Genomic DNA, 25,203 nt, shown 5'->3' on the forward strand with positions numbered 1-25,203 from the left:
GGGGGCTTGTCCCCAAACACCACACAAGGATATGAATATATGTACGCAAAAACACACACACACACAGACGGATATGAACACATGCACATGCACACACAGCGGCTGGAGAGCACAATGCACAGTGAACATCTCATTTGGTATTTCCTGTGTAACCCTACAGGTAGCGCACGTCCCTGCACTTCAGGCCCTGTCTCTATTAATTGTTGACGGGCTCTGGCCATGTTCAGATGGGGAAAAGGGGACTGATTGGGTGAGGGAGTCATGAGTGGTAGGGGGGATATTAAAGTCGTGCCTTTACCAGCATTGAATAAAAGAAAATGACAGCATATATGAGGAATTTTCCGACTAATGATGTGCGGATGTGGTAGCTAGGCTGGGGGAAAGAGGCTGACTGTGCTGTCTTTGTTCGCTGAGAGAGGGCCCCATGCAGCATTCCTGTACGCTGTGCATACTTTGGCAACTGTTGCACTCTGTTTTTAACTGTATACAGTTTATGCTGCTGCCTCTCTACTGTAAGCTTGTAGTCACAAGCTGTATCAGTTAAAACTCTGACTTTAAATCTTCTCTTCTTCCTTCTGGCCCTGTAGGGTATTGTTGTTGTCTTTGGCTGCTGTCAGGGTATTGTTGTTGTCTTTCTTGGCCTGCTGTCAGGGTATTGTTGTTGTCTTTCTTGGCCTGCTGTCAGGGTATTGTTGTTGTCTTTCTTGGCCTGCTGTCAGAGTATTGTTGTTGTCTTCCTTGGCCTGCTGTCAGGGTATTGTTGTTGTCTTTCTTGGCCTGCTGTCAGAGTATTGTTTGTGTCTTTCTTGGCCTGCTGTCAGGGTATTTGTTTGTCTTTCTTGGCCTGCTGTCAGGAGTATTGTTGTTGTCTTTCTTGGCCTGCTGTCAGAGGGTATTGTTGTTGTCTTTCTTGGCCTGCTGTCAGGGTATTGTTGTTGTCTTTCTTGGCCTGCTGTCAGGGTATTGTTGTTGTCTTTCTTGGCCTGCTGTCAGAGTATTGTTGTTGTCTTTCTTGGCCTGCTGTCAGGGTATTGTTGTTGTCTTTCTTGGCCTGCTGTCAGGGTATTGTTGTTGTCTTTCTTGGCCTGCTGTCAGGGTATTGTTGTTGTCTTTCTTGGCCTGCTGTCAGAGTATTGTTGTTGTCTTTCTTGGCCTGCTGTAGGGTATTGTTGTTGTCTTTCTTGCCTGCTGTCAGAGTATTGTTGTTGTCTTTCTTGGCCTGCTGTCAGGGTATTGTTGTTGTCTTTCTTGGCCTGCTGTCGAGTATTGTTGTTGTCTTTCTTGGCCTGCTGTAGGGTATTGTTGTTGTCTTTCTTGGCCTGCTGTCAGGGTATTGTTGTTGTCTTTCTTGGCCTGCTGTCAGAGTATTGTTGTTGTCTTTCTTGGCCTGCTGTCAGGGTATTGTTGTTGTCTTTCTTGGCCTGCTGTCAGGGTATTGTTGTTTCTGTCTTCTTGGCCTGCTGTCAGGGTATTGTTGTTGTCTTTCTTGGCCTGCTGTAGGGTATTGTTGTTGTCTTTCTTGGCCTGCTGTCAGAGTATTGTTGTTGTCTTCTTGGCCTGCTGTTAGGGTATTGTTGTTGTCTTTCTTGGCCTGCTGTCAGGGTATTGTTGTTGTCTTTCTTGGCCTGCTGTCAGGGTATTGTTGTTGTCTTTCTTGGCCTGCTGTCAGAGTATTGTTGTTGTCTTTCTTGGCCTGCTGTCAGGTATTGTTGTTGTCTTTCGTGTAAATTGTCTTTTGAAGAGAAAAATGGAAAAGGCGAGTGAATCTGGGGCCTGCTGTAAATAAGGGTGTTTACAGGCCAACTGACTGCTCAGCTAAGAATGGCCTGTCTGGAGACACAACCATTGAAGAAGGAAGAGATTGACTAGAAAAATCCTGGACTACATCCCAAATGGCACCCTATCGCCTATTTAGTGTACTTTTTATGACCAGGTCCCAAGGGTCTGTAGTCTGCAGCTAGGCTTTGATTTGTGATGCATGCAGACTTTTTGCTTGCATAATGTAAACAATAGTTAAGCCCAACAGCATGGGTGTGCTGTCAGTACTTTTATCAGCACAGCCCATGTTTTGCATGGTGAAGTGTTCAATAAAGTACAGCACAGCCCATGTTTTTCATGGTGAAGTGTTCAATAAAGTACAGCAAGCCCATGTTTTGCATGGTGAAGTGTTAAATAAAGTACAGTACAGCCCATGTTTTGCATGGTGAAGTGTTCAATAAAGTACAGCACAGCCCATGTTTTGCATGGTGAAGTGTTCAATAAAGTACAGACAGCCCATGTTTTGCATGGTGAAGTGTTCAATAAATTACAGTACAGTAACTACTGTCTCTCTACAGGCGTCCACTATTGCAGTCCAATGATGCATAGGCAGGCCAAGAATTTGCCTGATCTGTCACATAGAAAGGACAAAACATATAGGGTCATGAGGTTTTCCTGGTCAGGGCCTAGTTACACATTATTACATATGACAGTTAGGGTCAGGAGGTTTTCCTGAACACACGACCTGACCAGGCAGGTAAATCTCTTGGCCCTAAAGCATTGGAAGAAACCTGCTGTTCTCTCTCTCTGTCTCCATTTTGTCCTTAGCACACATCTGGTGGATCAGGTCCCTTTAAAGGAGTCTGTCTGTCTGTCCGGGGGCCCTGCATGGTAGAAAACAATGTGTTAAAGGAGTCTGTGTGTCTGTCCGGGGGCCCTGCATGGTAGAAAACAATGTGTTAAAGGAGTCTGTGTGTCGTTCCAGGAGCCCTGCATGGTAGAAACAATGTGTTAAAGGAGTCGCCTGTCTGTCCGGGCCCTGCATGGTAGAAAACAATGTGTTAAAGGAGTCTGGTGTGTGTCCGGGGGCCCTGCATGGTAGAAAACAATGTGTTAAAGGAGTCTGTGTGTCTGTCCGGGGGCCTTGCATGGTAGAAAATAATGTGTTAAAGGAGTCGTGTGTGTCTGTCCGGGGGCCCTGCATGGTAGAAAACAATGTGTAAAGGAGTCTGTGGTTCTGTCCGGGGCCCTGCATGGTAGAAAACAATGTGTTTAAAGGAGTCTGTGTGTCTGTCCGGGGGCCCTGCATGGTAGAAAACAATGTGTTAAAGGAGTCTGGTGTGTCTGTCCGGGGGCCTGCATGGTAGAAAACAATGTGTTAAAGGAGTCTGTGTGTCTGTCCGGGGGCCCTGCATGGTAGAAAACAATGTGTTAAAGGAGTCTGTGTGTCTGTCCGGGGGCCCTGCATGGTAGAAAACAATGTGTTAAAGGAGTCTGTCTGTCTGCCCGGGGGCCCTGCATGGTAGAAAACAATGTGTCCATCAGGACCAGGGTTTCTGTGCCTGTGTTCCAAATGGCCCTATTACCTATGTTACACACTGCTTTTAAAAGTACCCAATTGATACCCGACTCAAGTAAAAGTGAATGTCACCCGTAAAATACCACTTGAGTAAAAGTCTAAAAGTATTTGGTTTTAAATATACTTAAGTATCAAAAGTAAATGTAATTGCTCAAATATACTTACACTCAGACATAATTTACAAATGAAGAATTTGTGTTTAGTGAGTCCGCCAGATCAGAGGCAGTAGGGATGACCAGGGATGTTTTCTTGATAAGTGTGTGAATTGGACCATTTTCTGTCCAGATACCCCCAAAACTACTTAAGTAGTACTTTAAAGTATTTTTTTACTTGAGTACTTCACACCACTGGAGAGGGGGAAAGAGGGGGGCAACAAGAGGGAGAGAGAGTGAGGGAGAGAGAGAGAGAGGGAGGTAGGCGGATGTGCTTTGTCATTGAGGCTTGCCTTGGACGATCCACTGTTCTGCCTTCCTGCCTGCTCTCTGTGCTGCCCTGTTCTGCCTTCCTGCCTGCTCTCTGTGCTTCCTGTTCTGCTTCCTCGCTGCTCTCTGTTCTCTGTCTGTTCTGCCTTTCTGCTGCTCTCTGTGCTGCCTGTTCTGCCTTCCTGCCTGCTCTCTGTTCTGCCCTGTTCTGCATTCCTGCCTGCTCTCTGTTCTGCTGTCTCTGTGCTTCTGTTCTGCCTTCCTGCCTGCTCTCTGTGCTTCTGTTCTGCCTTCCTGCCTGCTCTCTGTTCTGCCCTGTTCTGCCTTCCTGCCTGCTCTCTGTTCTGCCTGTTCTGCCTTCCTGCCTGCTCTCTCTGTTCTGCCTGCTCTCTCTGTTCTGCCTGTTCTGCTTCCTGCTGCTTCTCGTTCTGCTGTTCTGCTTCCTGCCTGCTCTCTGTGCTTCCTGTTCTGCCCTTCTGCCTGCTCTCTGTTCAGCCTGTTCTGCCTTCCTGCCTGCTCTCTGTTCTGTCTGTTCTGCCTTCCTGCCTGCTTCTCTGTTCTGCCTGCTCTCTGTGCTCTCTGTTCGTCTGTTCCTGCCTTCCTGCCCTGCTCTCTGTTCGCCTGCTCTCTGTGGGAAGGAGAGGGAGTGAGGGAGAAAGAGAGAGAGGAGAAACAGCAGGTCCACGGGAGGGAGTGAGGGAGAAGAGAGAGAGGAGAAACAGCAGGTCCACGGGAAGGAGAGGGAGAAAGAGAGAGAGGAGAAACAGCAGGTCCGGGACGAAGTAGCAGGTACGGTGAAACAGGGCAGACTTCCATAGCTGCAGGCAGAACTGGACCGGCCTCCCGACCGATTGGACTGGGGACAGGGACAGCCAGGCGTTGTCAGGCCAGGTAGGCCTGAGGCATGGTCTTAGGGCTCAGGTCCTCCAGCTGCTCTGTTGTTTCACAGAGTGAAGCCTGATTTATATAGAGAGGCCGATGTGTTTTATGGAGAGAGAGAATGAAACGTATATGTGCTATAGTGAGCGAGACATAGGAATGTGTGTTATGGGGGACTCGGACAGAGGTCTATACTGGAATAGAGAGGGAATAGAGAGGGACAGACACATATAAGGGTTATATAGAGAGATGTTCAGATATTTTATAGAAAGAGGGAGGAGAGAGGGAGGAGAGAGAGAGGAAGAGGTATGTGCTTAGCTTAGCAGCACTGATAGTGGCCAGAAGAAGAAACACATTTCCTGGGTCTGCATAGGGCCATAGGCCAAGGATGCTTGGAAAGGGAAAGACTTTATAAATCACCTTCGATTGGTACATGCAGCATATGTCATTTGTTCATGAATACCAAATGATGGTCCTTTAACCATTATAACGTATTTAACCAACTCCTCTGACTATAATTGCCATGGAATGCACTACATGCCATACCAAACACAGCAATATCTGGATCTATGGCTCTCTAACCGAAATCATTACTGTATGTTTCAGGAAGTCTTCTCCGCGCTAATTCTGCATGGTAACAACACTTCCTGCACTTCCTGCTGTGTCTATCTGTGGCCTGGCCTTCAAATAACGACGCATATACTTAAGCCCTCACATCAGTTAGTGTTGACTACGTGGTTCTTCCTAGAAGTCTGCTGGAGTGCAGTCTAGTTGTGTTGTGGTGTTTGAGAAAGATGCAATGGAAAAAAGACACATGCGAATAACAGCAGGCGTATGTCTCTCTCGAAGAGACGTAACCACAGGAAAGGGTTTGATTGGGTTTGATATTGCACACATGCATCTATCCACGTGTTATATAGTGATATCTGTCTCTCGGTCTGTGGTGGTATTTTCCCCTGAGTGCTTGGTAATTTCATTTCGAGGTACCCTTTTGGTCTGACATATGGATGCTCACATCAACACTCAATTCAGTTCAAGGGTTTGTATAGAACATAGTTATGATGTAGGGCCGTGACAAGAGAGAGAGTTAGATATATGAGATAAGATATATGAGATTATATATATGAGATATATGAGAGTTAGATATATGAGATAAGATATATGAGAGTATATATATGAGAGTTAGATATATGAGATAAGATATATGAGAGTATATATATGAGATATATGAGAGTTAGATATATGAGATAAGATATATGAGAGTATATATATGAGAGTTAGATATATGAGATACCTCATCCCCATATTGTTATTTATTTATAATTGTTTTTGCTCCTTTGCACCCCAGTATCTCTACTTGCACATTCATCTTCTGCACATCTATCACTCCAGTGTAAATTGCTAAATTGTAATTATTTCGCCACGACGGCCTATTTATTGCCTTACCTCCCTAATCTTACTTCATTTGCACACACTGTATATAGACTTTCTTTTCTATTGTATTATTGACTGTATGTTTGTTTATTTCGTGTGTAACTCTGTGTTGTTGTTTGTGTCGCTTTGCTTTATCTTGGCCAGGTCGCAGTTGTAAACGAGAACTTGTTCTCAACTGGCCTACCTGGTTAAATAAAGGTTAAATAAAATACAAAAATAAAACAAAATAAGAAGCCAAAGAAATGTAATGAAACTTCACAAGATGACAGCGATGACATTTAATGATCCTGTCAATTAGGCAGTACAACGACCACTTCATTCATGCTTTTTATAAACTCAACCCCCCCACACATGAAAATAGGTTTCAGTGCTCTAAAAGCTTCAATGGCCTGCCTCAGTTCTTTTTTAGAATGAGTCATGTGCATCTCATCTCGGGTCACGTGACACGAGCCAACCAACACTGTTCACAGCTTCAACTTCCTCTGTTTCCACTTAGCAAGGAAGAATGAACTGAGAAAGTGTCATCGTAGCACATGTGGCTGTAAAAATAGCATCTGACCATTCTATCAGTTCGCAAGAAGAACATGAGGTTTTGTCATGTACTTTAATCAACCTCGTCACACACCCAACACCAGTGAACTCTGTCTTTCAGATACCCGATGATAGTCTTCTAGATAACTGAATTACTTAAAGTTATTTATGATTTGCCAGCATTGTACCACCCTGCATCCCACTACTGACTTGCTTCTGAAGCTAAGCAGGGTTGGTCCTGGTCAGTCCCTGTTTGGGAGACCAGATGCTGCTGGAAATGGTGTTGGAGGGCCAGTAGGAGGCACTCTTTCCTCTGGTCTAATGCCCCAATGCCCCAGGGCAGTCATTGGGGACATTTCCCTGTGTAGGGTGCTGTGTTTCGAATGGGATGTTAAATGGGTGTCCTGACTCTCTGTGGTCACTAAAGATCCCATGGTGCTTATTGTAGGGGTGTTAACCCTGGTGTCCTGGTTAAATTCCCAATCTGGCCTTCATACCATCATGGCCACCTAATCATCCCCAGTTTACAATTGGCTCATTCATCCCCCTCCTCTCCCCTGTAACTATTCCCCAGGTTGCTGCTGTAAATGGGAATGTGTTCTCTGTCAACATACCTGGTAAAATAAATCAAATAAAACGTTTCCATTCAGACTAGGAGTCGGATAAGTCTATAAACCAAACATAATCTACTAAACCTAATTGAGTGATCATATTATTTGACTCAAAGTCAACCCTCAACACAGCTACTACATAATTATCATATACTTACACACTCTCATGGGATGTCATCGTCCCAAAGGTACAGTCCACATTAGTAAGGCCAAAGGTGAACATGCAACCTTGTAGTAACTGGTCTGTTACCAAACCGCAGGGCAGGCTTAGTTTTGTTCATAATTCTCTCACTGTGTTGGACAAACATGCAAGGCATTTGGAAAACATTGGTCTTTGCTAACACGGTGATAAGCAGAGAGAGAGGGAGAGAGAGAGCAGCACCGGCTGCCGGGGCCTCGGGCCAAACGACCGCCGTAGGAAAAACTGGAGAGGGAAAGCACCTGGAAGCAGTCCACGTTCTCGCGAGGGGTCACTGAGTTTTGTCTGATGGTTTTCCCTACTGTAGCTGTTAACAATGCTGCTTTTCCTGTGGGCTAACAGTCAGTCGACACAGCTCCCAGCAGAGTACAAGCACAGGGTTAGAAACTGGGAGACATGTGGGAAGCAGCTCTGGCTCTGGCACAAAATGGCTGCCTGCCTGCTAATTTCCCAAGTGGGCGCTGCTACACGTTAGTAGAGCAAGAGGTGTTCCACACTCCCTCCTCGAGCATCGCAAAGCACTTTCAAACCTGATGTCTGTGGGGGGAACGCAATATAAATACAATTTAGTAACATTATTCTAAGAGCCAAGAGTTGTACTGGGGTTTGTTTGAGTATGACTGAGTCCTGTGAAAGCAGTGGATCTTGTTGTAATGGACACACACCCACACACCCACACACACCCACAGCCACACACCCACACACCACACACACACACACACACACACACACACACACACACACACACACACACACACACACACACACACACACACACACACACACACACACACATACACACACACACACACACACACATAACACACACCACACAACACCACACACACACACACACACACACACACAGGGACCAGTGCTGAGTTCCCTGATGGCTCACTATGGAAACACTGTGTGATCTGGGCATACCAAAACGGGAGCGCTCCCAGAGACCTGCCCTGCCAGATATGATTTCATACCTTATGTAACCCTGAGACAGGGGCACAGAAACACGTGTGTGTGTGTGTGTCATTTGGCGTTCTCAGGTAAAACACTTAAAGAGAGAGGACTGTGAGGGAGGAAAGAGGAATGTGTCTCAGGTATCAGGAGTGCTCTGGTCTCAGCCTCTCCTCCTCCTCTTCTCCTCTCCTCCTCTTCTCCTTTCTTCCTCTTTTCCTCTTCTCCTCCTTTCTTCCTATTCTCCTCCTCTTCTCCACAATTCATCTTTCTTCCTCTTCTCCTCCTTCTCCTCCACTTCTCCTCTCCTCCACTTCTCCTCCTTCTCTTCTCTCCTCCTCTCCTCCTCCTCTCCTGCTCCCTTCTCCTCCTCCTCTCCTGCTCCCCTTCTCCTCCTCTCCTCCTCCTCTCCTCTTCTCCTCCTCTTCTCCCTTCTCCTTTCATAGTGTGGGTGAAGCCTGTGGTAGAGGATGTACCTAATGCATACCAGAGGGTCACGTTTTATGTCTGTGTATGGAGAACATGTAAGAGAAGGGTGTGTGTGTGTATGTTGTGTGTGTGTGCGTTTTTACAGTATGTGTATTATGTGTGTATTACTGTGTTGATTGTGTGTATTAATGTGTGTATTAATGTGTTGATTGTGTGTATTAATGTGTTGATTGTGTGTATTAATGTGTGTATTAATGTGTTGATTGTGTGTATTAATGTGTTGATTGTGTGTGTGTAGGTGGTGACGTTGTGGTACAGAGCCCCAGAGGTGTTGCTCCAGTCCAGCTATGCCACCCCAGTTGACCTGTGGAGTGTGGGCTGTATCTTCGCTGAGATGTTCAGGAGAAGGTGAGTGGTCCTGGTACACACACACACACACACACACACACACACACACACACACACACACACACACACACACACACACACACACACCACATCACACACACACACACACACACATACATATACTGGGAGACACTGCACATTGACCTTATGTCATCTGTGACATCTTTTCAGTCCCTCTAGACGTGTCAAACTCATTCCACGGAGGGCAGAGAGTCTGTGGCTTTTCACTCCTCCCTTGTACTTGATTGATTAATTAAGGTCAGTGATTAGTAAGGAACTCCCCTCACCTGGTTGTCTATGTCTTAATTGGACACAAATTAAAAGGAGAAACCAGAAACCAGCAGACCCTCGGCCCTCCATGGAATGAGTTTGACACCCCTACTACACTCTTAGAAAAAAATATGCTATCTAGAACCTAGTGATGCACCGATATGACATGTTTGGCCTATACCGATATCCAATATTTTCCTTGCCAAAAAAACCCCCAATACCGATAACTACAATTAATACCGATAACTACAACTTTTAACTTCTTTGGGACTGGGGGGCAGTATTGAGTAGCTTGGATAAAAAGGTGCCCAGAGTAAACTGCCTGCTACTCAGTTCTAAAAGCTAGAATATGCAAATAATTAGTAGATTTGGATAGAAAACACTCTGAAGTTTCTAAAACGGTTTGAATGATGTCTGTGAGTATAACAGAACTCATATGGCAGGCAAAAACCTGAGAAAATGACACCGTATTACCTTTATAGTGCACTACTTTCAACCAGGGCCAATAGGGCTCTGGTCAAAAGTAGTGCACTATGTAGGGAATAGGGTGCCATTTGCAACACACGTATACTCTCATTGTGAAGCCACATACACTACATGGCCAAAAGTATGTGAACATCCCTTCAAATTAGTGGACTCGGCTATTTCAGCCACATCCAATGCTGACAGGTGTATAAAATTGAGCACACAGCCATGCAATCTCCATAGACAAACATTGGCAGTGGAATGGCGTCACTGAAGGGCTCAGTGACTTTCAACGTGGCACCGTCATAGGATGTCACCTTTCCAAGAAGTCAGTTTGTCAAATTTCTGCCCTGCTAGAGCTGTCCTGGTAAACTGTAAGTGCTTTTATTGTGAAGTGGACATGTCTAGGAGCGAAACCGGCTCAGCCGCGAAGTGTTCGTCGGGAGCTTCATATGGGTTTCCATGGCCGAGCAGCCGCTCACAAGTCTAAGATCACCATGCGCAATGCCAAGCGTTAGCTGGAGTGGTGTAAAGCTCGCCGCCATTGGACTCTGAAGCAGTATGAAGCAGTAGAAATTAGTTTTCTGGAGTGCTGAATCACACTTCCCCATCTGGCAGTCTGACAAATCTGGGTTTGGCGCATGCCAGGAGAACTCTACCTGTCTGAATGCATAGTGCCAACTGTAAAGTTTGGTGGAGGAGGAATAATGGTATTGGGGCTGTTTTTCATGGTTCAGGCTAGGCCCCTTAGTTCCAGTGAAGGGAAATCTTAACGCTACATTGTGCAATGACATTCTAGACAATTCTGTGCTTCCAACTTTCGTGCAACAGTTTGGGGAAGGCCCTTTCCTGTTTCAGCAGGAAAATGCCCCCTTGCACAAAGCGAGGTCCATACAGAAATGGTTTGTCAAGATCGGTGTGGAAGAACTTGACTGGCCTGCACAGAGCCCTGACCTCAACCCCATCAAATACCTTTGGGAACTAATTGGAACACACACTGCGAGCCAGGCCTAATCGCCCAACATCAGTGCCGACCTCACTAATGCTCTTGTGGCTGAATGGAAGCAAGTCCCCGCAGCAATGTTCCAACATCTAGTGGAAAGCCTTCCCAGAAGAGTGGAGGCCGTTACAGCAGCAAAGGGTGGACCTACTCCATATTAATGACTTCCCAGAAGAGTGGAGGCCGTTACAGCAGCAAAGGGTGGACCTACTCCATATTAATGACTTTCCAGAAGAGTGGAGGCCGTTACAGCAGCAAAGGGTGGACCAACTCCATATTATTAATGCCCATGATTTTGGAATGAGATGTTCGATGAGCAGGTGTCCACATGCTTTTGACCATTTCGTGTATCTCTGACCACAGGTGCAGAAACCCATGGGCACTTTTTGTAATGTTGATCTCCAGACCTAGTGCAGTGATTTCATAAAACTGGAAAAGTAAAATGTATGCAAAAATGACTGTCACCTGCGTTTATTTTCAGCTAACTTAACATGTGTAAATATTTGTATGAACATAACAAGATTCAACAACTGAGACATAAACTGAGCAAGTTCAGTGAGACATGTGACTAACAGAAATGGAATAATATGTCCCTGAACAAAGGGGGGGCCAAAATCAAAAGTAACAGTCTGGTGTGGCCACCAGCTGCATTAAGTACTGCAGTGCATCTCCTCCTCATGGACTGGACCAGATTTGCCAGTTCTTGCTGTGAGATGTTACCCCACTCTTCCACCAAGGCAACTGCAAGTTCCTGGATATTTCTGGGGGGAATGGCCCTAGCCCTCACCCTCTGATCCAACAGGTCCCAGACGTGCTCAATGGGATTGAGATCCGGGCACTTCGCTGGCCATGGCAGAACACTGACATTCCTGTCTTGCAGGAAATCACGCACAGAACGAGCAGTATGGCTGGTGGGATTGTCATGCTGGAGGGTCATGTCAGGATGAGCCTGCAGGAAGGGTACCACATGAGGGAGGAGGATGTCTTCCCTGTAACGCACTGCATTGAGATTACCTGCAATGACAACAAGCTCAGTCCAATGATGCTGTGACACACCGCCCCAGACCATGACGGACCCTCCACCTCCAAACCGCTCCCGCTCCAGAGTGCAGGCCTCGGTGTAACGCTCATTCCTTCGACGATTAACGCGAATCCGACCATCACCCCTGGTGAGACAAAACCGCGACTCGTCAGTGAAGAGCACTTTATGCCAGTCCTGTCTGGTCCAGCGACGGTGGATTTGTACCCATAGGCGACGTCGTTGCCAGTGATGTCTGGTGAGGTCCCACAGGTGTGAATTTCGGATGTGCCGATCCTGTGCAGGTGTTGTTACACGTGGTCTGCCACTGCGAGGACGATCTGCTGTCCGTCCTGTCTCCCTGTAGCGCTGTCTTAAGCATCTCACAGTACGGACATTGCAATTTATTGCCCTGGCCACATCTGCAGTCCTCATGCCTCCTTGCAGCATGCCTAAGGCACGTTCACACAGATGAGCAGGGACCCTGGGCATCTTTCTTTTGATGTTTTTCAGAGTCAGTAGAAAGGCCTCTTTAGTGTCCTAAGTTTTCATATTTGTGACCTTAATTGCCTACCGTCTGTAAGCTGTTAGTGTCTTAACGACCGTTCCACAGGTGCATGTTCATTAATTGTTTATGGTTCATTGAACAAGCATGGAAAACAGTGTTTAAACAGGGTCCTGAAAAAGGGACATTTATTTTTTTCCTGAGTTTATAAAGTTTGAAAAGTAAGGGATAGTGCATTTACGAGTTATATGAAAAATCCAACTGCTGTATGTTTTTCATGGAATTAGTCGACTTGGGGGTTTCCTCACTAATATTGACTGGAAATATGATTTCTACTGCTGTTACATTTTTTGTCAGTTTGGTTATCAAGCCGTAATAAAATTCCGCCACAGTTGGCTGTGGTTGCAGGCAGCAGAGGATTCACTTTCTTGATATAGGTATTTGTCAGTTTGTGGTGTAACATACTTCTTCTACTGAAATCCCAAGCTGTTAATCAAGCCTCCCTCACATCAGAAAAAGAAATGCAATGATAAAGAGTCAAGTTGCAGCCTCTTTCTGTAATACAATGTATATTTCTTTGCTGTAGGGTTTACTTATATATTACTGTTTTGTGTTTGTGATGAATATGAGAGAGAGTCACTGGTGTAAAAGATAAGCGGTCAATAGTAGTGCACTAAATACGAAATAGGATGCCATTTGGGACACAGTCGTTGTTGTGGTTAGGGAGCAGTGCCAACAGGGAGGGATCTGTCTGTAATTTATGTTTCCTTTCCCAACCGTCCGTCCTTACAACGAGACACACGTCTCCCCCTCTCACTAACGACGGATATGTGTGTGTGTGTCCGTTCATTATTGTGTGGATGCGTGCATGTGTTTGGCATGTGTGTGGCGTGTGTGTGCTTTGTACAGTATGTGTGTGTGTACAGTACATGTGTGTGTGTGTTTTGTACAGTATATGTGTGTACAGTACGTGTGTGTGTGTTTTGTACAGTATGTGTGTGTGTACAGTACATGTGTGTGTGTTCTGTACAGTATGTGTGTGTGTACAGTACATGTGTGTGTGTTTTGTACAGTATGTGTGTGTGTACAGTACATGTGTGTTTGTGTTTTGTACAGTATGTGTGTGTGTGTACAGTACGTGTGTGTTTTGTACATGTGTGTGTGTGTTTTGATTTTCCCGCTGTAGCCCGATGACTGATTATGGCTGATAATTCCCCATTGTCCTGGAGAGGATGTGGTGGGCTGTGTTTTCCCATAACTCTGATGTCACAGGCAGGACACTGAGGACGGATGAATGGACAGATGGGATGGAGGAGAGGACAGATCTCTGTCTTGGGATGACGATATCCTGTCTCTCTCTCTCTGACAGCATCCTGAGTGATATTGCAAACCCTGTGGCTATGTCCCAAAATAGGGCTCTGGTCAGAAATAGTACACTATTATATAAGTAATAGGGTGCCATTCAGGACATGTCCAATGTTTCATGGAGTTGGGAATTATCATGGTCATTGAAGGGGGAATTATCATGGTCATTGAAGGGACATTATCATGGTCTGTGAAGGGGGAATTATCATGGTCTGTGAAGGGGGAATTATCATGGTCATTGAAGGGGGAATTATCATGGTCATTGAAGGGGAATTATCATGGTCATTGAAGGGGAATTATCATGGTCATTGAAGGGGGAATTATCATGGTCATTGAAGGGGGAATTATCATGGTCATTGAAGGGGAATTATCATGTCATTGAAGGGGAATTATCATGGTCATTGAAGGGGAATTATCATGGTCATTGAAGGGGAATTATCATGGTCATTGAAGGGGGAATTATCATGGTCATTGAAGGGGAATTATCATGGTCATTGAAGGGGAATTATCATGGTCATTGAAGGGAATTATCATGGTCATTGAAGGGGGAATTACATGGCATTGAAGGGGGAATTATCATGGTCATTGAAGGGGAATTATCATGGTCATTGAAGGGAATTATCATGGTCATTGTGGTCATTGAAGGAGGAATTATCATGGTCATTGAAGGAGGAATTATCATGGTCATTGAAGGGGAATTATCATGGTCATTGAAGGGGATTATCATGGTCATTGAAGGGGGATTATCATGGTATTGAAGGGGAATTATCATGGTCCATTGAAGGGGAATTATCATGGTCATTGTGGTCATTGAAGGAGGAATTATCATGGTCATTGAAGGAGGAATTATCATGGTCATTGAATGGGAATTATCATAGTCATTGAATGGGAATTATCATGGTCATTGAATGGGAATTATCATGGTCATTAAAGGGGGAATTATCATGGTCATTGAATGGGAATTATCATGGTCATTGAAGAGGAATTATCATGGTCATTGAAGAGGAATTATCATGGTCATTGAAGGAAACTCAGGAAAATGTATTGGTTGTCACACCAAATCTGTAGTTGTAACCAGATTCTATTTGACTCTCTCTGACTTCACTCCAGTCAGACAGCACTTTAGCAAGTATTTACAGTGTATCTGACAATGGATTCGTTCATAGATTGACCATAGATTGACCCATAGATGGATCATAGATGGACCATAGATTAGGGTATAGATGGACCATAGATTGGATGTGATCATGACCATGTATAGCCACCGTAGTCTGTCTTTCTCTCTCTCTCTCTGTCTCTCTCTCTTTATCTTTCTCTCTGTCTCTCTTTCATCTCTCTCTCTCTGTCTCTCTCTCTTTATCTCTCTTTTGTTTAAGTCAAATTTCTACATGTTTCAATGGAAAGAGATATCCTCTATGGCATCATTCAACATTAGGTGCGTTGCTTTAGCAGCTGTGTGCGTGTGTGCGTGGCTGCGTACGTGCATGAGTACGCCAACGGCGTACCGCAGTTTCAGGGGGCCCCTGCGACTTCCTACAATTCTACATATTTTTCCATAAAGCTGAGAGAATTTTGTATTTTAAAAGTTTATTTCCTGCTATTCTACACATTTTTCAATGAGGCTGAGAAAATGTTGTATTTTAAAAGTTTATTTTCTACAATTCTACACGTTTTGCCATGAGGCTGAGAGAATTTAGTATTTTCTGAAATTCTACACATATAGCTAATCTTAAAGTAGTCCACACATTTTGCCATGAGGCTGAAAGAAGCAGTTTTACAGCAAATGTTCTGTATTTCAAAACATTTCTGCCATGGCTTATGACCTGTTCATATGCTACCTGGGGGGTGGGGGGGGTGTCAATGGCGTGCGTACATGCTTGTGTGTGTGCGGTTTTGTGCGTGTATGTGTGGTTCAGAGCCCCAAGTTGTGGTCAGGAGGGTTATGAAGGGAACATAAAAACATAATCAATTTAATGACCTGGGAAGAAAAAAAATATTCAAATGCGTTGTTGTAGGTTAAACCTTCACCTGGGAAATTTGTGGTGAGGTTTCAGTCTGTTTTGTTTGTATGTAATTACTTTATGACGTTTAAATGTTGGCACCAAAAACATAAAGGTCTATCGTGGTTTGACAGTAGCTTGGTAGATTTAACTACACCCACCCATGGTTTAAGCTTTTGTGTCCCAAATGGCACCCTATTCCCTATATAGTACACTACTTTAAACCAGAGCCCTATTGGGGGGAATAGGGTGCCATTTGGGACGCAAACCTTTCCTCACAGTACCTTACTAACACATCAATGAGTGTTCTCACAATGCTACTCTAACTATGCTAACACACCTATGGCTCTCTTCACACTATTCACCTGTAATCACACTCACACTGACACACTAACACACCTACTGTGTGTGCGTTTGTGTGTATGCGTGTGTGTGTGTGAATGCATGTGTGTGTGTGCGTGTATGCGTGTACGTGTGTGCATGTGTGTGTGTGTGTGTGTGTGTGATGACAGTAGAGGCTAGGTGATTTGTGATTCTCCCTGTGACACAATGAGCTGTAAAAGCATGTGTGTTCAGGACCTGGCTCCTGGCCAACTCTGCCTGGAGGTAGACGGTAGGCCCTTTGATGTCTATGAACAGCACCCCTCATTCTCTCTAGCTCTCTCTCTCTCTCTTTCACTCTCTCTCTCTTTCACTCTGTCTATCCTGCAGGTTATTAAGGTGGCTTTTTTTAAAGGCCACCTGTTACAGATTAAAGGGCACCTGGGAACTGCCTCTGACTGAGTCAGAGAGAGAGAGAGAGAGAGAGATCATGGGCTCCTGAGTTCTTCTGCAAAAAATGTAATTATAGTTGGATAAATGCCATGGACTTATACAGGAAACTACCATCTACATCAAAACCTTCAAAACAAATCAAAATTCCTTACCTAAAACCTTCATTCTTGGACAAAATTACCTGAATGGACTGTTACTACCAAGGACTATCAAGAAAAAACTTCTAACAAACCAAAACCTGCAGAAGAAACAACCTCGAAATACCATCCAACACAAAACTGGGTGAGTAATGCTCAGTCTGAACCTACTTTCTGAAGCCAAAAAGTAAAAGAATATAATCTCTAGGTAATTTTGTTATATAAAGCTAAGTAAGTAAGTATACTGAGCTACCAAGCTGATAGGAAAGAACAGACTGGCTGCAACTTCAATTAGCACTGAAGTGTGAAGTGAGAGGTGTGAAAACTCTTGAGCCTAACAATGGCAGCAGGGTTTCACAGCCTCTCACACCCAAATGCAGAGACCTTTGAAGCCCCCTGCGCCATGGCGTATCCCTGTGCAGATGTCATCCCAGTACAGTACCCCTTGGCTATTAAAAATAACACTGCACGGAATAAGTACAAAAAAATGCTCCTCAAGGACAATCCAGAGACACTGTTTGCTGGCTGCTACATAGAGGGGAACGTAAGCAACGTAATTGTCCACACAGACCATCCTCTGGCATGGCACAGTTCTATAAGAGCACACTACCCCTATGTCAAGAGAGAGGGTATTGGCCCAGGGTGGAAACTCAGAATACTAGACATTGAGGAAATTGAAACAACCTCTGTCAACATGTACAAGTCTGGGACAGTAATGGTGCAGGGTATCCTCATGCTGTTCCAGCAGGACTTTTACAGGATCAAAGAGAGAGCACATCAGGAAAAGCTCTCTCTCGGTGACGACTCCCCCATCCTGAGTGAGTCTGATCACACCTCTTCAAACTGTCCTGCAGACGAGGATAGTCACCCCCCCAGCACTGAACACACCCAAGTCCCACAACTGCACTGCTCCTCTATCATTGAGAGGGATCAATTCTCAGAGCTGGAGAGAGACATGGTGGTCCACACAATCCAGACAGAACACACCCAAACACAAAGTTCCCCAACGCACAAGTGGTTATCTCCACCCTGCTACCACAAAAAGATATTCACCTTGTCACCATACAGCGGGTGAACGCAAGCATTTCCCGGGACTGTGCCTCAAAACCTAATGTCTACCTGGCCCTCCATCCTGAACATGAACACCTTTTACGACCAGGTCCACCTCTACAAGGCAGCAATCCCAACTTTTGCCAGGACTCTAAAGGACGTCACCCTGAACCGCAGCCCCAGCACTGCACACAGGAGCAACAGAACAACGTACACTCCGCCCAGATCAGTGAGACACCCTTCCTGACCTGCAACAACCCATCCCGAAGGACCTGCACCAAGAGGACCTACACCCAGACCACAGCTTTAACAGCCACACCCCAGCCTGCTGAGACCACCCCAAACAAACCCTGGCTACACCCTATATAGGCCCCCCTAGATCAGACCTATGCCCCTTCTGCCTCATGCCCTCCGCCCCGCAGCAAGGACCTCAACATGACAGCCGCACATATGCCCAGGCTGTGAGCAGAGAAACAGGCCCAACCCCCACTAATACACCACCCCCAAGCCCCATCCTGTGACCTAAGAGGTATGTATCAGATGCTCATCATTCTCTGCTCACACCTACTGTAATGGTCCGAGCCTAAACCACACAAAAACAACACTAGACCCTATGGAAGACAAAGCTTTTATTATCTCATCCTGGAATATACAAGGTCTGAGGTCCTCTGCCTTTGGACTTAAGAGCTGGAACCCAGACTTCATCAAAGAAATTGGAAATACAGACGTTGTCATCCTAAAAGAAACATGGTATAGAGGAGACGGACCCACTGGTTGCCCTCTAGGTTACAGAGAGTTGGTAGTCCCATCCACCAAACTACCAGGTGTGAAACAGGGAAGATACTCAGGGGGTATGCTAATTTGGTATAGAGCAGACCTAACCCATTCTATTAAATTAGTCAAAACAGGAACATTTTACATCTGTCTAGAAAAGAATAAGGAAATTATTTCAACAGAGAAAAATGCCCTTATGTGTGCTACCTATATCCACACAATAGAATCCCCATACTTCTCCATCCTAAAGGGGGAGATCAACCATTTCCAGGCCCAGGGACATGTACTTGTCTGTGGCGACCTAAATGCCAGGATTGGACAATAACCTGACTCTCAGCACACAGGGGGACAAACACCTACCTGGAGGTGACAGTACTCCCTCCCAAATATGCCCCCCTAGACACAACTATGACAAAACAACCAACATAAATTGGTCACAGCTCCTGCAGCTCTGTCGCACGCTGGGTCTGTACATAGTCAATGGTAGGCTTCGAGGAGACTCCTATTGTAGGTACATCTACAGCTCATCCCTTGGCAGTAGTACTGTAGATTACATTATCAATGACCTCAACCCAGAGTCTCTCAGAACGTTCACAGTCAGCCCACTAACTATTAGATCACAGCAAAATCACAGTCTACATGAACAGAGCAATACTCAATCATGAGGCATCAAAGCCAAAGGAACTGCACAATATTAAGAAATGCTATAGATGGAAGGAAAGTAGTGTAGAAACCTATCAACTTCCTGGACAAAACATTTCACTGTAATAGTGAAGGTGTAAACTTGCCAGTAGAAAGCCTTAACAGTATATTTGACGTTTCAGCTTCTCTATCAAATCTAAACATTTCAAGCAGACAACCTAAGACAATAATGACAAGTGGTTTGATGAAGAATTCAAAAACCTTAGAAAGAAATTGAGAATCCTGTCCAACCAAAAACATAGAGACCCAGAAAACCTAAAAAGTCTACGCCTTCACTATGGCGAATCACTAAAACAATACAGAAATACTCCACGGATAAAGAAGGAACAGCACGTCAGAAATCGGCTCAATGTCATTGAAGAATCCATAGAATCAAACCACTTCTGGGATTGGAAAATTGGAACACACTAAACAAACAACAACACGAAGAGTTATCTATCCAAATTGGAGATGTGTGGATAAACCACTTCTCCAATATTTTTGGCTCTATAACAAAGAACAAACAGCAAAAACATATACATGATCAATTACAAATCTTAGAATCTGCTATTAAAGACTACCAGAACCAACTGGATTCTCCAATTACATTGGATGAGCTACAGGACAAAAGACAAACCCTCTAACCCAAAAAAGGCCTGTGGTGTTGATTGTCTCCAACATGAAATGATAAAATATACAGACCACAAATTCCAATTGGCTATACTTAAACTCTTTAACATCATCCTCAGCTCTGTCATCTTCCCCAATATTTGAAACCAAGGACTAATCACCCAGTCCACAAAAGTTTAGATAAATTTGGCCCCAATACCTACTGTGGGATATGCGTCATCAGAAACCTTGGGGAAATCCTCTGGATTATCATTTACAGGAGACTTGTACATTTCCTCAGTGAAAACAATGTACTGGGCAAATGCCAAATTGTCTTTTTACCAAATTACCGTACGACATACCACGTATAACCACGTATGCACACCCTAATCGACAAACAAACCAAAACATAGGTTAACTCTTCTCATGCTTTGTTGACTCATTTTGGCATGAGGGTCTGCTATACAAATTGATGGAAAGTGTTGTTGGGTGAAAAACATGCAACATTATAAAATCCAGTTACAAAATCAACAAGTGTGCGGTTAGAATTGGCAAAAAACACATTTCTTTCCACAGGGCTGTAGGGTGAGACAGGGATGCAGCTTAAGCCCCAACCTCTTCAACATATATATCAACGAATTGGCAAGGGCACTAGAACAGTCTGCAGCACCCGGCCTCACACTACCAGAATCTGAAGCCAAATGTCTACTGTTTGCTGATGATCTGGTGCTTCTGTCCCCAACCAAGGAGGGTCAGACCTGGGCCCCGACAGTAATTCTCAGTAAGACAAAAAATAATGGTGTTCCAAAAAAGGTCCAGTTGCCAGGACCACAAATACAAATTCCATCTAGACACCATTGCCCTAGAGCACACAAAAAACAATACATACCTCGGCCTAAACGTCAGCGCCACAGGTAACTTCCACAAAGCTGTGAACGAGCTGAGAGACAAGGCAAGAAGGGTCATCTATGGCATCAGAAGGAACATAAAATTCAACATACCAATTAGGATCTGGCTAAAAATACTTGAATCAGTTTTAGAACCCATTGCCCTTTATGCTTGTGAGGTCTGGGGTCCACTCACCAACCAAGAATTCACAAAATAGGAGGAACACCAAATTTGCTAAAATATCCTCTGTGTACAATGTAAAACACCAAATAATGCATGCAGAGCAGAGTTAGTCCGATACCCGCTAATGATCAAAATCCAGAAAAGAGTCGTTAAATTCTACAACCACCTTAAAGGAAGTGATTCCCAAACCTTCCATAACAAAGCCATCACCTACAGAGAGATGAACCTAGAGAAGAGCCCCCTAAGCAAGCTGGTCTCGGGGCTCTGTTCACAAACACAAACAGACCCCACAGAGCCCCAGTGCAGCAACACAATTAGACCCAACCAAATCATGATAAAACAAAAAGATAATTACTTGACACATTGGAAAGAATTAACAAAAAAACTGAGCAAACTAGAATGCTATTTGGGCCTAAACAGAGAGTACATAGTGGCAGAATACCTGACCACTGTGACTGACCCAAAATAAAGAAAATCCTTGACTATGTACAGACTCAGTGAGCATGGTCTTGCTATTGAGAGAGCCCGCCATAGGCAGACAGGCTATGTGTCGAGAGAGATGACAGTATGTGCACACTGCCCACAAAATGAGGTGGAAACTGAGCTACACTTCCTAACCTCCTGCCAAATGTATGACCACATTAGAGACACATATTTACTACAGATTACACAGACCCACAAAGAATTTGAAAACAAAATCCAACATTAATAAACTCCCATATCTGTTAGGCGAAATACTGCAGTGTGCAGTCACAGCAGCAGGATATATGACCTGTTGCCATGAAAAAAGGGCAACCAGTGGATACTTAAGAACTACAGTACATGAAAATCACAGGGCGGGTATCATCAAATTAGAAATATTTAAATACAGTCATTCAAAAATAAACATTAGTGATATTTTTGCTATAGTTAGTAGTTTTACTCACATTCACATGACTGGCAGCTACTGTAGTAGCCCCCCCCCCCCCCATGATGTGGCAGTCTAATGTCAATGCCATAGACAGAAAAGTCCCCAGTCCCCAGTCTCTCACTGTTGACTGTTGTCCTCTACTACCATTACTCTACTGTAGTAGACAGAGAAGTCACGCAGTCCCAGTCTCTCACGGTTGACTGTTAGCTCCCTCTACTACCATACTCTACTGAGTAGACGAGAAGAGAGTCCCTATGCCCCAGACTCTTCACTGTTGACTGTTTGTCCCTAGCCCCCCCCCCCCCCCCCCCACTGATGTGCTAAGTCTAATGTCCAATGCCATATGAACAGAAAAGTCCCCAGTCCAGTCTCTCATGCTGTTTGTCTCTACTACCATTACTCTACTGTAGTAGACAGAGAAGCCCAGTCCCATCTCTCACTGTTGACTGTTTGTCCTCCTATACCATTACTCTACTGTAGTAGACAGAGAAGTCCCAGTCCCCAGTTCATCACTGGTTGACTGTTGTCCTCGCTACCATTACTCTACTGTAGTAGACAGAGAAGTCCCGTCCCCAGTCTCTTCACTGTTGACTTTTGTCCTCACCTACCATTATTCTACTGTAGTAGAGCAGAGATCCCCAGTCCCAGTTCTCACTCGTTGACTGTTTCCTCTACTACCTATTACTCTACTGTAGTACAGAGAAGTCCCAGTCCCAGTCTCTCACGTTTGACTGTTGTCCTCTTCACTAGACCATTACTCTAGCTGTAGTAGACAGAGAGTCCCCAGTCCCATTCTCTCGACTGTTGACTGTGTTGCCTCCACTACAATACATCTGTTAGTAGAACCGAGAAGTCCCCAGTCCCCAGGACTCTCACTGTTGACGTGTTTCCTCTACTACCATTAGCTCTACTGTAGTAGACAAGAAGTCCCCATCCCCAGTCTCTCACTGTTGACTGTTGTCCTCTCTACACCATTACTCTACTGTAGGTAGACAGAGAAGTCCAGTCCCCAGACTCTCACTGTTGACATGTTGTCCTCTACTACCATTACTCCTACGCGTAGTAGACAGAGAAGTCCCTTAGTCCCAGTCTCTCAACTGTTGACTGTTGTTGCCTCTACTACATTATCACTGTAGTAGAGCAGAGAAGTCCCAGTCCCCAGTCTCTCACTGTTGACTGTTTCCTCTACTACATTACTCTAACTGTAGTAGACAGAGAAGTCCCAGTCCCGCAGTCTCCATTACGCTTGTTGGACGCTCTTTCGATACTACTATTACCTAAGACGCTGTAGAGACAGAGCAGGAAGTTCCCTAGTCCACATCCTCACTGTGTGACTGTGGTTGCTGCTACTACATCCATTACCTAGGCTTGTGTAAGACAGGAAGTCCCCACGTCCCCAATCTCTCTCAGGTGACCTGTTGCCTCTACTACAATACTCTACTGAGTAAGACAGAGAAGTCCCCAGTCCCCAGTCTCTCACTGTTGACTCATCAAAGGTTTTCCCCCAAATGCTTCCATCTTTTATTCATAGCTTTTTGAAGAAAGAAAAATCTAGTTTCACACTGACTGACTCACACTGACAGCCCTGTAAGTACAATTTGTTTCAGGAATTTGAAGCAAATATCATGCAAGTCTGCATCTGCATGGTTTAGATGGAAAAGTGAATGACAGAGAGAGGTGTTGACATTCCGCTAATCTAAAGGTTGGACGTGTTATGTTAATGCAGTCAACGCAGAAGGGGACTCACATCCTTGTTTACGTTCTCATAGTGCGCTGGCACATTGACAAACCAAACTCAAAGACATAACCTCACACACACACATACACACACACACACACACACACGGATTTCACTCACAGACACACGTGCACGTGAACACACATGCACTCCCTCCCAAACTCACACACACATAATCTCACTCTCCCACGCACACATAATCTCACTCACCCACAGACATAGAATCTCACTCTCCCACACACACAGACAGGCAGATACACATTCCAGAGGTTGTGTGGAATGTGGGACAGAATGGTTGGCCCAGTCCTATCCCTATATCACCTCCTTGTCTAGTCCTGGCAGTCTCCTGACTGTGTAATTATGTTAAGCCCATTTTCTCCCCACAGTCACCTGGCACTACCTTGTCATGTCTGCACCTTTATGTAATGTGTTCCTAATGTTTCCATTTGGAATCTCCCTTCCAGACCACTATATCCAATCCTTTCTCCACGGCCGTACCTCCATATTCACCTTCATCCAAACCCTTTCCCCATCTTCCTCTGTGTGTGTGTATGTTCCTCTGTGTGTGTTCATGTTCCTCTGTGTGTGTTCATGTTCCTCTGTGTGTGTGGTCTATGTTCCGTCTGTGGCTGTCACTGTCCTCTGTGTGTGTCTATGTTCTCTCTGTGTGTGTTCCATGTTCCTCTGTGTGTGTCTATGTTCCTCTGTGTGTGTCTATGTTCTCTGTGTGTGTCTATGTTCTCTGTGTGTGTCATGGTTCCTCTTGTGTGTTCATGTTCCTCTGTTGTGTGTCCATGTCCTCTGTGTGTGTGTCATGTTCCTTTGTGCTGTTCATGTTCCTCTGTGTGTGTTTCAATGTTCCCTCTGTGTGTGTTCATGTTCTCTGTGTGTGTCCATGTTCCTCTGTGTGTGTCCCTGTTCTCCTGTGGTGTCCATGTCCTCTGTGTGTGTTCATGTTCCTGTTCTATGTGTGTGTTCATGTTCTGCTGTGTGTGTTCATGGTCCTCTGTGTGTGTGTTCTCATGTTCTCTGGTGTGTCATGTTCTCTCTGTGTGTCTGTTCCTCTGTGTGTGTCTATTGTTCCTCTTGTGTGTCCATGTTCCTCTTCTGTGTGTATGGTTCCTCTGTGTTGTCCATGTTCTCTGTGTGTGTTCATGTTTCCTCTGTGTGTGTTATGTGTCTATGTTCCCTCTTGTGTGTGTCCATGTTCCTCTGTGTGTCGTTCATGTTCCTGCTGTGTGTGTCTCATGTTCTGTGTGTCATGTTTCTCTGTGTGTGTTCATGTTCCTCTGTTGTGTGTCCATGTTCCTCTGTGTGTGTCTATGTTCCTCTGGTGTGTGTCCACTCATGTTCCTCTGTGTGTGTCTATGTTCCTCTGTGTGTTGTTCCTATGTTCCTCTGTGTGTGTCTCATGTCCTTGTTGTTCATGTCCTCTGCTGTGTCCATGTTCCTCTGTGTGTGTCCATGTTCCTCTCTGTGTGTGTCTGTCTCTGTGTGTGTCATGTTTCCTCTGTGTGTGTATGTCTCTGTGTGTGTCTCAAATGTTCTCTGTGTGTGGCCATGTTCCTCTCTGTGTGTTCCATAGTTCCTCCTTGTGTGAGTGTCATGAGTCGTCTGTGTGGTGTCCATGTT

At 44.9% G+C, this 25,203-nt stretch overlaps 1 protein-coding gene across 1 annotated transcript in view; it reads left to right on the plus strand.

Moving 5' to 3' along the window:
- cdk6 (cyclin dependent kinase 6) overlaps positions 1–25,203 on the plus strand; it is a 79,023-nt gene that overhangs the window by 42,452 nt on the left and 11,368 nt on the right. Inside the window, exon 4 of the mRNA XM_023976129.2 lies at positions 9,095–9,204. Within this exon, the coding sequence (XP_023831897.1) occupies positions 9,095–9,204 (110 nt within the window). The remainder of the gene's footprint in view (positions 1–9,094; positions 9,205–25,203) is intronic.

The sequence above is a fragment of the Salvelinus sp. IW2-2015 genome, linkage group LG31, assembly GCF_002910315.2.
Source record: "Salvelinus sp. IW2-2015 linkage group LG31, ASM291031v2, whole genome shotgun sequence".
In the NCBI taxonomy this organism is placed as follows: domain Eukaryota; kingdom Metazoa; phylum Chordata; class Actinopteri; order Salmoniformes; family Salmonidae; genus Salvelinus; species Salvelinus sp. IW2-2015.